Here is a 14,790-nt window from a genome sequence, read left to right on the forward strand (position 1 = left end):
GTTATGTTCAATCTGAAACGGGATATACTATCTGTCTGTCTTCTAATAGTTTACAGGATTCTAAAATGATGACATCCAATACTTCGGCCCAGCATGACCAGGTGGTTGTGGGCACTCAATTTGTAATCTGAGGGTCGCGGGTTCGAATCCCCGTCCCACTAAACATGCTCATCCTTTCAGCTGTGAGAGCGTTATATAGTGACAGTCAACCTCACTATTCATTGGTAAAAGTGTAGCCCAAGAGTTGGGGGTCGGTAGTGATGGCAATATGCCTTCCTTCTAGCCTTACATTGCTAAATTAGAGACGAATAGCGCAGATATCCCTGCTGTAGCTTTGCGCGAAATTTTCAAAAAGAAATCTAAGCAACATTTTTAATGTGACTGGGTGTTAAAAACTACGGATTTTGAGAAATAGCCATATTTTATTAATTATCTAAGAACCGTACACTTACAAAACAAAATAAGGATTTTGAAACTACCTTTACATTCTTTGTGAGATAGAACAACACTACAAGTTGAAGTAAATTTAAATGCCTTTTTCTTAACAGGCTCATTATGGGTCTCCAAGAATGAAAGTGAATAGTGTTTCATCCAAACTAGCCTACAACATAACAAGTTTAATGCTATGTGTTATTTTTGAATAATAATAATAACGACTAAGTGTTCAAAGTGTTTCTTGCAACGTTCCACTTCGAATTGGTTTACTGAAAAGGGTCATGTTTCGCCATATTTGTGGTCGCATCAATCTGTTCCTGATGGATTATTTCGAATCTCAAGAATTTCGAGAATATTCGCGTTCCGGTGATGATTTGTATCGGTTCACAGCTAAGTTATATTCTCAACTACTTTGAGTCGGTACGAATCACAACTGGCACGATTATCAACTGGACCAACGAACGATGACGTTGAAACAGCTATAACTGGCCACTTTTTTCAAAATTGGGAAGCATCTTTGATCTCTTTACAGATCTTGGCTATCATACAAGACAGTTGTTAATTTAATTATTGTCTCTATCGTTTTTTATTCGTCACTGCCTGATTATAATAGAGAACAGTATTGTTAAATCTGCTGGAATCTAATAATGTAACCCAGCGTAGGTCCGTGACGTCATGACAACGTAATCATACGCTTCACGAAATTATACAATTGTTTTTCTATTTATTTTCTTATTGGTTGTTTACACCAGGTAAATAAAAACTCTCTGATAAAAATGGTTTATTGAATGGTAATCTTCCCCAAGCCTAAAACGTAGAACACTGTTTTATCTCGAACTTATTATGATTCGTGGATTATCAGAGATTAAGGTGTGAGAGAGGTGCTAATATGAGCAATTTGCGAAGTGAAACCTGGCGGAATTTTTTTAAGGATCTCTTTCCAGGCAGAAAACTAATTCCTATATCTCAGCCTTCAAGCTACTTACTAGGGTGTAAACAAACTGCAAAACTTTGTTTGAGGAAATCTTATACAGTATAGGAGAGGATTTAGCAGCATCCATGAAACGTGGCGAAACTTATACTTCACGGATCACTATTAACGAACACGTGCTTCATCAGGTGGCTTCCACAAAACAAGATTATATGTATATCCGTACAAGAAGTCTAGAGTAATGTTAGACTATCTAACCGTGTCGATCGACTATAATGTACAGCCTCAGTCAAGTCCCCGAAGATACGCTTGGATAATGGTTTCACATATCACAGACGGGTAGATAGATAGAAAATCCGAACAGCGTTTCGTAAACTGGAATATAATTAAAATACGAGTACATTCGAAACCCTCCAGGCTACTGCCGCTTAAAAGATGGGGCTTATCGAAGATAATAATAAATGGGTGATAGCGACTTTCCTGGTAAATAAATATCATGAAGGTAAATTACCCATAATGCCCAAGTTATCCTTTGACAGCAATGTCTGTGTAAACTGGATATTTAGTTTGAATCGAGATTTTATGATTTATAGGCTAAACTGGTGCAGGGATATGTAATGGAAAATATCTTTCCCATCACCTTAACAAGGTGGTTTTGAATTTAATTGGCCTTCGAAGCAGGGTCATCCAACGAATGACAATACTCGATCTTATTCGTAAGCAGTGACTTGGGTACACACACATATATTACTTTAGCACTTAGTTTCTGTCAGTCAAATCATTCATTTCGTAGCTCCATAGTGGACTGAGACTTAGTATCAACAGGACTGCTGTGAACAGCAGGAAAAGGACAGCAAGGACCAGGCGTGGTTTAATAACTAATTTGCACGTGGAGAAGCGATTATTTGAAGCTTTGGCAATATTCCACTGTCAGCGCGTTACAAATGTGACAGTCAGTCCCATTATTCGTATAGGTGGCGACAGCTGATGTCTAGTTATCCTCTTTCTGGTCAAAAATTCAAGGTTTAAAGAAAATATGTCTACCCTTTGGTTTGGTTTTGAATTTTGCGCAAAGCTACACGAGGACTATGTGAACTACCCGCCCCCAATTTAACAGTGTAAGACTAGAGGAAGGCAGCTAGTCATCACCACCCACCGCCAACTCTTGGGCTACTCCTTTACCAACGAATAATGGGATTGACCGTCACATAATAACGCCTCCATGGCTGAAAGGGCAAATATGTTTGGTGTAATCGGTATTCGAACCCGCGACCCTCGGGGATTACGAGTCGAGTGCCTTAACCATCTGACCGTTCCGGACCCGCCTATACTTTGAAACAATAAATTACAAAGATTGTTTTTAAATCTGTGTACAGTGTGATTAAAGCAAAGAATCAAACCAACCTAAATATTTTATTGTTCATTATCAGTTTACGATAAACAACGATAATTCTAGAAAAAACATGAAATTTGTAATTTTTAAAATTATTTTTATGAAGTTCTATTGGAAGGAAATCAGAAACGTCAGTTTCTAGCAGGTTATACTATTAACTGTGAGTATAATTATATTTTAAACGTTTGAGTTCAGAACAACAGCAGTGTAAATTAGTACAATTTTCTTAACAAACGGTGTTATAGGTATAGTTAAACACACGAAAGCTATTACCTCATTATCACTACAGTCGTACGGAAAAAGCCATGGAGGCTCGGCACAAACAGGTGAGTAGGGCACTCGGCTGGTAATCTGAGGGTTGTAGGTTCGAATTCCAGTCGCACCAAACATGCTCGCCCTTTCAGCCATAGGGCGTTTTAAGTGACGGTCAATCCCACTATTCGTTGGTAAAAGAGTAATCCAAGAGTTGACGGTGGGTGATGATGACTAGCTGCCTTCCCTTTAGTCTTACACTGTCAAATTAGGGATGGCTAGAGCAGATAGCGCTCGTGTAGCTTTGTGCGAAATTCAAAACCAAACCAGACCTGATGATAAATATGAATGGTGATAAACATCAGATTTTGTTTTGAATAATCATATTTGTCAACTGTTTTTATCTAGAGAGAAGAACTTAGTCACGAAAATAACCATCTGTTAGCTAAATATGCTTTCACTTTAGCAAATACGCTTTTAATGACTTATGAATGAAACAAAAGAAGAATATGTAATCATCTCTCAACCACACCATATCTTCTATATTCAAAACCCACGAAGCCTTTTGGTGTTGCCAGGACTCATCAAAGTATATGTGTCTTAAAATTATCTTTATATATTCTATTAGCAGTAAGGTAAATATAGGAATTTTTATTTATTTTAGGCGACTTTGGAATTGCAAATTTTAAAATTTTTGCTTTATCTCACTTGGTCATTGTAAAGCTGCGCTTCTAGTGATTAAAATGTGAAATATTTAAGAACCCTGTAATAACAAATGGCAGCCCAGTGTTAACTTTGCAGATTTTTTTTTTTTTTAAATAATTCGATTGTATAATGAAACAAAAATCTACACAATGGGTTATCTGTGTTTTACTCAGATAATGTATCGATACCCGGTTTCTAGCGGTGTGAGTCTGCAGACATAACGCTGTGCTACCAGTGTGGTTTTTGAAAAATAAACAGAATTTAAATATTTAAAAGATTCGTAACCCAAGTCACCACATTGCATATTTATCGAAGGAATATAACACAATCATGATAAAGATACAGTTCAAAGCTTTAAACATGAACACACAAATGTGTGTTAAAGAAACACTCACCAAATTTTCTTTAAGACTTCAAATAACAATCGAATGTTGTGTTTGCAGGTGACTTATGCAGTGAATTTTATTCATAATATATTCATAAGGTTTATTTGTTTGTTGTTAAGCGAAAAGCTACACAACGAACTATCTCTGCTCTATCTACTACGAGTACCGACACCCAATTTCTAGCATTATAAGCCCTGAGATTTACCGCTAAACCACTGAGAGTTGTGAAGTAAAAAATCACCGTAACTGCCTGTTTTATACGTGTTTGAGACTGCTTTATTCAACCAGTTTTTAAATAGTGTTGTGGGTATTTTTAATTTTAACACAATAATAATATCACGTGATTGACATTCACAAAATTTTCTGTTTAGCATGCGTTAATATTTTCTAGAGGTCTCGACATGTCCAGATGGTTCAATTACTCGACAAGTAATCTGAAGGTCGAGGGTTCGAGTCCCCGTTACACCAAATATTCTCGCCATTTCAGCCGTGAGGGCGTTATGATGTGATGGTCAATCCCACTATTCGTTAGTAAAAGAGTAGCTCAAGAGTTGGCGGTAGGTGGCGATAACTAGTTGCCTTCCCTCTAGTCCCACATTGCTAAATTAGGGACGGCTAGCACAGATGGCCCTCGTGTAAATTTGCGCGAAAATTCAAAAACAAAGAAACAAGGTTTTCCAGAAGAAAAAAATTAACTGTGTGATTTTGGCGCAGAAGTTACACGATGATTTATCTGAGTTTAATATGCCATAGGGATGAAAGTCAGAATTCTAGCGTTATACTTCCTCTAGTTTACCGCTGAGATACCACGGAGATAATGAACAACAAATAAATATATGATATTGATTAAATTATGTATTGAATACAATATGGCCTACAATGCTTAAACGACGAGAAATCGAATATAGTTTACTAGGGTAAATCAATATTCTTAAATAAACTGTTCTGTAAGAATATCTACATATTTCTCCCTATGTGTGTTAACGTCTTTACTTCTACCTTCCAGAAGTACCAGGTCGATGAATATATTAACCCAGTTAACAAGCAAATTGTACAAATATGGTGCTAACCCTGTTAATGTTGTTCTCTAAGACTAGTTGTGAGTTTTACAATACAAGGCTTGGTTTTCTTTTGTTTTGAATTTCACACAAAGCTACAGAAGGGCTATCTTCTCTAGACGTCCCTAATTTAGCAGTGTAACACTAGAGGGAAGATAGCTAGTCATCACCACTCACCGCCAAATCTGAGGATACTCTTTTACCAACAAATAGTAGGATTGACATTTACATTATAACGCCTCCACGTCTTCAAGAGAGAGCAACGTTTGGTGGAACGATAAAATACAAGGAGTTGCGTGAAAAACATACAAAGTATCCGCAAGTCGTACAGTTGGTGCGGATTAGCGCTATGGTAGAGCTATATGTTATGGAGCTGACGAGTTGGTTTCGAATCCATGTGCTATACCGCAAAATACTCCTCGCAAATTAAGTTTTGGATGAGTTATAGAAATGACAGTCAGTGCGCCAGCATGGATGACTAGTAGAAAGGTGCTTTTAACTGGTTAGTAGTAGGTGTCATACACTAGGTGCAAATAATAGTTTTAAACTATAGATGAGGCTCATAATGATTAGTTTTCTCTGACAAAGCAAACATTTACAGCAGAAATTAAGGTTAAATTATGGAAACTGTTTTAAATAAGAATTTTTTTCGATTTGCTTTCTGCCAGTAGACGATTCTATCATTTCAAAATACGTGCTTACATAACTGGCGTGACGCACGAGTCCTGCTATTTTTAGTATTATAAATAGTATACGATTTGTTTGAAATGCTTTTAATAAGGTCAGGATTTGAAACAAAATAAATACACAGTTTTTATTCTCCTCTTTAGCTATACAGTAATTTATTTTTAGCTTTTTATACACGACATAAAAATATGTCAAACAATAAAGACACTACGCAGACGGAATGCAAGTATAATCCAGCAAATATAAGCCCTTATTTAGTTTATTATTTTAAATTCCTTTCTGTTAATACCATTTCAATAGAGCTTCGTACGTCATATGAACGCATATAAACGTGAGCGATGATTGGCGGATTTAAAACTGTACTGGTGACGACACATAGTACGCAAAGTCATATAATTCTTATATGTGAAAAGTAGTAAAATTATATATTTAAAAAAAAACGCTAGGTGGCTATACATTTACTTGGCAAGTTCAGTTTACGTTAAGATACAAACTTTTATCGACTGTTTTTTTTTAAAAACGAGACACTTTAAAAACTGAAAACCGAATGAAGCTCAAAAATTCGTATTAACATCACAATATAATGTTACGTCCAAAACAATGGTTTTAATTTTCACACTCAAACTGTGGTTCCTGATTTGATTGATGCGTTATAGTTAGTAGAAAAAGATAATTTTTGTTTGTGTGTAATTAATAAAAATGATACACAATTGACTGTCTGTGCTCTGCCCACCACGAGTATCGAGACAAGGTTTCTAGAGTTACAAGCCCGCAAAAGTGCCACTGGGGACAGAAAAGATAATAGATCATTTAACTGGTCTCAGAGAAACTAATCTTTGTATTATACCTTTAAGACCAAAGTTCATCGAATAGTTAACTTTAAAAAAAAAATTTTGAGTGGAAAAACACGCTACTGAACTTATGGCACGTTTTAAATAAATGATTTAGACGCTTTAAATAAATTATACAAAAACACTCACAGTTTCCATGATGAAGCACCTTTAAAAAATTCACTTTGGAATTAAGATAAAGGCGTTGTCAAGAACAAATCTTTATTATTCAATAAGATCCAAAACTTTAAGTTAGTTTTACGACATATTAACAAATCCTGGACTTCGAGAAGACTTGAAATGTTGAAAATCAGAACGCATGACTACATCCTAATACACCACAGAACAGGAAACACTCGTGTCAACGTTTTACGATGTACTCAAAACAGGAATCATGTACACGTGTAAATATGAGCTGATCCGTAGCGTTTAAACTACAGCGTCACAGTAACTTTATTAGATATATAAGTGTTACATCTAGACCATAGTGTTACAGTAACTTTATTAAATATATTATTACATCTAGACTATAGTGTTACAGTAACTTTATTATATATATAACTGTTACATTTAAACCACAGTGTTACAGTGACTCTATTAGATATATAACTGCTACATCTAGACCACAGTGTTACAGTAACCTTAATAGATATATAACTGTTACAACTAAACCATAGTGTTACAGTAACTTTAGTAAATTTTAACTGTTTCATCTAGACCACAGTGTTACAGTAACTTTGTTAGGTTTATAACTGGTACGTTTTTACATAGTATTACAGAACTTTATTAGGTATGTAACTATTCCGTTTGAATCATGGTTGTTACAGAGTCTGTACTGGGTAGAACACGTTTCAATCATAGTGTTTGTTTGTTACTTGGTACAAAACACTACAATGGGCTGTAAGTGCTATGCCTAACCCAAAGAATCGAAATCTGGATTTTAGCGTTGTAGACTATAAGACTTATCGTTGAGCTCCTAGTGTTTAGAAACTGTCGTCAGTAATATTTTTATGAGATAAACAAATATTGTATTAGCTAACAATCCACTCTAAACGAATCGAATTTCAGAAAATATTTACTGAGTTAAGCAGAAAAAAAAATTTAAATCATCATGAAGAAAAGAACTTAATGATGAATTTTTTTAAAATTCGGAATATTTATTATTATCCTACGGTGGGCAGGGCTCAGATAGTTCAATGTGCATATTTGTGCTTAACAAGACCAAATCACCTTGCGTTTAGTCGGTATCTTAGACTTTCCCATTTTTGTTTTCATAATTTTAAACCATTATTTATAAAACACTATTTAATATGTTGTTTTCAAGCTTCATACCTCTTCTTGAGTAAATTAAATGAAGCATACATATAGTCAACAAATGAGTTTACAACTTTAATTTAAAAGTAGAACTTAATAAATAGTAATAATTATTATTATTTTAGTTCTTCCCCTAGTGATCTCGCTGCCAGAAGAGGGGTGTTCAGTCGTAGACACTATGGCTCCGTAGAGATGGTAAGTGTCAAAAAGGAGTTTATTGCAGCCTTATTATCTAGCTGTAGTTTTGGTAATAGCAGATTATTCTATGAAAAAACAACAACACAAGAACATTATATCTTAACCCATTTGTTTTGACTTGAAACATAGGCCTACTTATCTGATTACTCAATGAGTTTAAGTTTTTTCAACTACAAATATTAAAATATATTGTATAAAAGGGGACATATTTAAAGTTATTTTGCTAACAGTTCATTTGGAAATACAGTAATTCTTTTTCGTGTATAATTCATATTTCTTTCATTAGAAATTTCTCCAGCATAGTAGTATGGTATTCACTATATTCAACCTCAATGGCACTTTATCGTTTTATGCGACACCTAGGGTAAATGGCTAGATTTTGTTTATTTTGAATATCGCGCAAAGCTACTCGAAAGGCACATACGCTACCCTTTCTTAATTTCGCAGACTAGAAGAAAGGCAACTAGTCAACACCTCACCGCCAACTCTTGGGCTACTCTTTCATCAACGAATAATAGCATTAACCATAACATTATGACGTCCCCACAGCTGAAAGGAAGAGTACATTCGGTGACAGTGATAAATGTCTAGTGAACCATATCTGCTTTATAACTACTTATCATAGAAAAGGCAACTAGTAAACTGCACCTGCCGCCTACAATGTTATTCTTAATCAAGCAGCAAGATAAAGTATCACTTTTATAATGTCCCCTGCTGGTATAGCGGTAAATCTATTGATTTACAACACTAAAATCAGGGGTTCGATTCCCCTCGGTGGACTCAGCAGATAGCCCAATGTGGCTTTGATATAAAAAACATTTTATAATATCTTACAAGTGAATTTTCACAGCATATTCAGTGGCATATTATGAATCTAACCTTGAAATTGTTCCACAGATTGACACCCTAGCCGCTAGGACTGGATCTAAAGTTAATAAATATATTCGGCAATGTTGATCTTGAAAAGGAAAAGCTATGTAAGCGATAATTTATTTCACACTAATACTTGCTAAAACTGTGTTTACTTATTTGTTTTTAAAACAAAGCCACATTGGCTATCTGCTGTGTCCATCGGATGGAATCGGATCCCTAATTGTAGCATTGTAAGTCCGTAAACTTACCGCTTACTCAATGGGGAGCACTTACACTTCGTCGGTGAGAATTATGTTATTTGTTTTTATTTCAGTTACCTTCAGTCGATAATGTTGGAACTGGTTATTTTTATTTCAGTTATGTTCAGTCGATAATGATGGAACTGATCACTTCAGACGTTTCAGAATAGAAAATGGAGAATGTGTTGATGGAGACGAGGTAAAACCACGAACCAACTAAAATCACCAATAATCTAGGTTAAGATTTCAACCATCACCGATGAAACTAAGATAGAGTAGTTATAGTTCAGAAGACTAAAAAAATAATAAAATATTCATCACTTTACTTTTGCAACAAAATATGTCATTTATGGAAACTACACAAACACTGTCATAGCCTTATATTTCGTTTCAATGGTGGTTTCGGTGTTGGTACAGATGTTCCATGGATTTATTTGTGTTTCGTGATATATATATATACATGTAATACACGTGTGAGAGAGCTATTTAGCACTACAAATTAACTATCATATGTAGTACTAATATTTAATAACTACATTAAGCGGCACATATGAAACAATACTATGCAACAGTTGTGTAATAGTCATATGTAGCAATACTATGAATATTTAAAATAATGTTGTGCAATACACGTATAAAAACGTTATGCAGTATATATTAAACAGCAGAGAGCAAGATATACATAACATCATGGCACAACGAGGTAACAGTATTTAAAAACATGGCATTTAATTATAGAATATTTTTGTGTGTAACAACTACTTGCAATAAGTAATGATAAGGAATATTCAAGTCTTTTAGAAATTGTCTGTTAGTACCTAATACTTCATAGTGTTATTCATGACAAGAAATCTTAAAATTATCTTTAATCGAATTATTAAGACTAAAATATACCTGACGTTTATTTCAACTTTTAATGACTTAAAAGTATCTAAGTTAAAGCTCGAAATGTTACGATATAAGAATCTTATAGCCACATTTTCTGAAGTATTTTCCGTCTATCGGATTACAAAATTGAGTATTCATTTATTTTCCAGCTGTACGTATCACCTAGTACTCCTTTCCTGGAGAATCCAGAATATCAAACCAGATGGTACTTCAAGTACTTTCTCGGTAAAAGTATGTAACTATAGTAACGTTTTCCTTTTAAAAAGTTATACAGTGTTTAAGTAAAATAGAATAACCTAAATCGCCTAACTCGCTATATGTTGTGAGATATTATTGGATTTATGGCCGAAAATGTCGATAACAGTGAGGTTATCCAACTGATGCATCAATGCATTCTAACCACTATGTTAGTGGTTCTTAACCTTGTTGGAGGTACTGAACCCCAGAAGTTTCGTACTTACATACACTGAACCCTTCGTAATTGGAAAAAATAAAATATGCTTTTTTTCAAATTCAAAACATAAGTAGATACTTTATTAATGCACAAAATGAACTATGCATCAGTTGCACACAATATCACTGCGTTCAAAGAACAAAACCAACAAAACATGAATTTCACACAAAAACAAAAACATAAGAAATGCGCGGCTTCACCTTGGCAAGTGACACTCTCATATAATTTTCGCAACAGAGTCTGTTCCTTTTCTTCGTTTTTATGTCTACCACCCTCGAAAAGGATTGCTCGCAAAGATACGTTGTAACAAACGGTGTGAGTATTTCAAAGGTTTTCTTAGCAATAAGAGGGAACGCTACAATTTGGTGACACCAAAACGTTGAGAGCGTTATTGTTCTGAAAAGTTGCTGTTGAACCTGGCTCTGCTGAAGTTCAATGATTTCGTCGAGGTATTCATCATTGACATCTGCTGTAACAACACTAAACGTGAACGACTGTCTCATCCATGCTGGATATAACTCTCTGGTGAGGAAGTATCCGTCAAGAGACTTTACAAGCTCATCTAAGTGCATGGAAATTGCTTGCTTCAGTTCCCCGGGTACAGAAATGTCTCCGACTTCAGACACATCTTCGATCTTACTTACACAGTCGTCCAGCAGGGGAAAGTTTGCAAAGTTATCATTCTCTGTTCGTCGTTTCCATAACGGTAGCTGTTTTTGAAAAGCCTCCAGGTTTTCTTTCGTTTCGATGATGTTGACTCCACCGTCCTGCATCTGTTGATTGAGATGATAGAGAGCATTGAAGATATCGGCCATGTACGTCAAAATGAGAATGAATTCATATTTCTCGAAGCAGTCTGCATGACAATATTGGTGCTCTCGCAAAAACATGGCTAATTCCACACGCATGGAAAAAACACAATTCAGCACCTTTTCCCGGGATAACCACCGAACGTTAGAATGGTACAGAAGTACCTCGAATTCAGAGCCCATTTCATTACACAGTTCTTTGAAGATGCGGTGCTTCAGGGCACTATTTTGTACAAAGTTCACATATTTTACTATAATTTTTAATACTTCTGCCAGTTTTAAAGGCAACGTTTTTGTTGTTAATGCATGCCTGTGCAGAACACGGCGCGTTACAATGATGTGTGGTGCATCGGCTTTCACTAGTGCACCAAAATCAGAGTTTCGTCCCAGCATGACTAGAGCTCCGTCCGAACAAACTGTAGAAACTATATCCCACGAAAGATCGTTGTCTCTAAAGAAGTCATCCACAAGTTTCTTCATGTCGGCTGCCTTAGTTGTTGTTGTAAGAGGCTTACAAAATAAAAAACTTCTTTTATCTCGTCGTTCTTCACATAGCGCACGAATACAACAAGCTGGCTTAGATTGGAAACGTCGGTGGTCTCGTCGAGTTGAAGGCTGAATTTTGCTGGGCTTGAACTCAGATCTGCAACTACTTGAGCCAAGATGTCATTGCTCATGTCATCTATTCTGGTGCTGATGGTGTCATTTGAAAGAGGAATTTGGGATAACTTATTTTCAGCAACTTTTCCCATCATGATATTCGCCATCTTCAACGCAGCTGGTTTTACGAGTGCTTCACCAATGGTTTGTGGTTTGCCCTGCTTTGCGATCAAGTACGCAACTTCGTACGATGCTGTGAGGATCGGTTTGTCGATGGGTACAAAGCCGAGAACAGGCAAAGTAGCCTTATCATCGAACCTGGTTCTCTTTACCTTGAATTCGGCAAGCGTTGTGTTCTTGTATTTCCCATCTCCATGCAGCTTTAGGGAGTGTTCTCTTAGTTTTGCTGGTGCTAGACTAGAATTACTCAATTTGGCATTGTAAATCATGCATTGAGGATGCTGACTCCCATCATGTTCCGTTATACACGTGAATCCATATTGTATGTATTCGTCAGACCACTTTCTGTTTTTGCTCAACATAGTTAGTATGAAGGGATTGAAAGATTAGGAAAAATATCACAAATGACGCACGATTACTACAGTCGCAAGTCGACTGCTAAGCGCACGAAGTTCCCTGCGGCACAAATCTTAAAGCCAAGTATTGTGACGTGATCAGCCGCAGCCAATGATGGCCAAGTGGAGCATGACGTCACGAATCATACGAGTGGGGTGAACGAAACGGACACACAGTGTGTGTGTCTTGACCTCCGCCGAACTCCTGAGACTGACTCACCGAACCCCTGGGGTTCGATTAAACCCAGGTTAAGAACCACTGCACTATGTATTTTTATTTTACGGCACTCTACTCCTTGTTACCTGATATATTAGAATTAACTACATTATTTAACAGGGTAATTTTTAGTTCTGATCTCTGTAAATTGTTAGTAATTACAGAATTATATATATATTTTTTTTGCTCAGTCCGAGACATCTTGTAACTAAAACTAAATAATACCAGTTTGTTAAATGCCATCAAGGTACTTCCCTGTAGATTTCCACTTTAAAACGACAATATCATTTTGGTTTAATCTGCGTGCTCTTAAGCAGCGTTAAAATCTGAATCCTTCAGTTATATAAATTCCCAAAATACGCAGTACGAGAAACCACGATACTTATATACAGTTAATTCAGAAACATATAGATACATTTCCTATATATTTCTGGACTTATGTAATTAATTAGTAATAATTATATTCCTTTCTTAATAGAATAAATTATTTTATCTACACGTACATATATATATATACGTGTTTGAAAGAGCGTTTAATTTATATTTCAACATCGTGTTCACTTGCAGGATAGACGAATTAATCCGATTAAGGTTTTAACGTTAAGTCTCGTTTGAATAGGTTTAGCTTCATTCTGCAGCTCTCAAATATTAAATTCATTGAATGGTTAACGAATAATAAATTACAAGCTATATAAAAACCGGGTTTCGATACCCGTGGTGGGCAGAGCACAGATAGCCGTTTGTGTAGCTTTGTGCTTAACTAAAAACAATCAAACAGTGCTTGTAACACGTTGTTGTACCGAATTAATTACTTTTAATGAAGCGAAATAGTAAGAATAAACCCATTTGGTTATTAATAATATGTGTCCTGAAATTAGGTTTTGAAATCCATGAATATTATACGTCTTTGTCAAGCTTTAAGACTTTCATTATTTGATTTTTTTATTAATGTAACCCACGAAACGTTTAATTTGTTCATAATTCTCTCTTAAGTTACTTTCTTTTGGCAAATTGAAAAAAACAAAACATATTTTAGTAAATATTCCTAGCTTTATATTAGTGAATAAAAAACACCTCCAATTTGTGAGTTATAAGTAAATCATTTCTTACACGTCATTTTACGCTTCTCACCTGACTACCAGTTAAAATTAAAATAGTTTTTACAAGACTAACCTGTCCACGACGTAAGACTAGCATTGTTAATGTGTTGCTTGCTAAAAACTACTTTTTGCATTGTTTAAAAATTCCTTGTTTCTTAGTACATCAAAACTACGTCGGAGCTGACAGTGGTAAATTACCATTCTTTTTATCTGTTGTTCTCACGGATGCCAACACGCAAGGTTTGCAACAATACAGAGCCATCTTATGGCGAAAGACGGTAAGCCTTTTTAGTTCTAGGTTTTTTAATATATAAAAAAAGTTCTTAATAAAGTTTTAACCTTGTGATTAGATACGCGTTTTGTTCATTTAGCAGTGAGTACAGTATCCTGGGAAACTAGATCTAATTTTAAATTATTTTTAAGCGAGTGTGATTTTATGGTGTATTCTTTTATGTTAGAAGCACTTCTGATCATTCGTAGTTTGTTGGTTTCTTTGTAGTTCTGTCGAAAAAAATGAACGTGTAAACATGTATTTACTTTAGTGATTGGTTCATTTCAGGGAGCTCAGAAGATATGTCTTTCTCATAATCCTAGTAAACCGCTAACTGTGAAAGCAATACTCAGGTAAGGCAGTTAATATGGGTTAGATTTTATTAGTTTCGCGCACAGATACACGAAGGCTATTTGCGCTAACCGTCCCTAATTGACCATTATAAAACTATAGGGCAGACAGCTAGTTAGCAACACCACCGCCAACTTTAGTCAATAATGGAATTGACCATAAAAGTATAACGCACTCACGACTGAAAGGGCGAGCATGTTTGTTGTGACGGGAATTCGAACCCG

The 14,790-nt window shown here is 35.5% G+C and overlaps 1 protein-coding gene across 3 annotated transcripts in view; it reads left to right on the forward strand.

The window, feature by feature from the left end:
- LOC143243778 (GTPase-activating Rap/Ran-GAP domain-like protein 3) overlaps positions 1-14,790 on the forward strand; it is a 157,490-nt gene that overhangs the window by 96,667 nt on the left and 46,033 nt on the right. For all 3 annotated transcript variants that reach the window (XM_076487418.1, XM_076487419.1, XM_076487417.1), the window contains 5 exons: positions 8,117-8,186; positions 9,420-9,500; positions 10,339-10,420; positions 14,104-14,222; positions 14,504-14,568. In XM_076487418.1, the coding sequence (XP_076343533.1) occupies positions 8,117-8,186; positions 9,420-9,500; positions 10,339-10,420; positions 14,104-14,222; positions 14,504-14,568 (417 nt within the window). The remainder of the gene's footprint in view (positions 1-8,116; positions 8,187-9,419; positions 9,501-10,338; positions 10,421-14,103; positions 14,223-14,503; positions 14,569-14,790) is intronic.

The sequence above is a fragment of the Tachypleus tridentatus genome, chromosome 2 (assembly GCF_004210375.1).
Source record: "Tachypleus tridentatus isolate NWPU-2018 chromosome 2, ASM421037v1, whole genome shotgun sequence".
Classification (NCBI taxonomy): domain Eukaryota; kingdom Metazoa; phylum Arthropoda; class Merostomata; order Xiphosura; family Limulidae; genus Tachypleus; species Tachypleus tridentatus.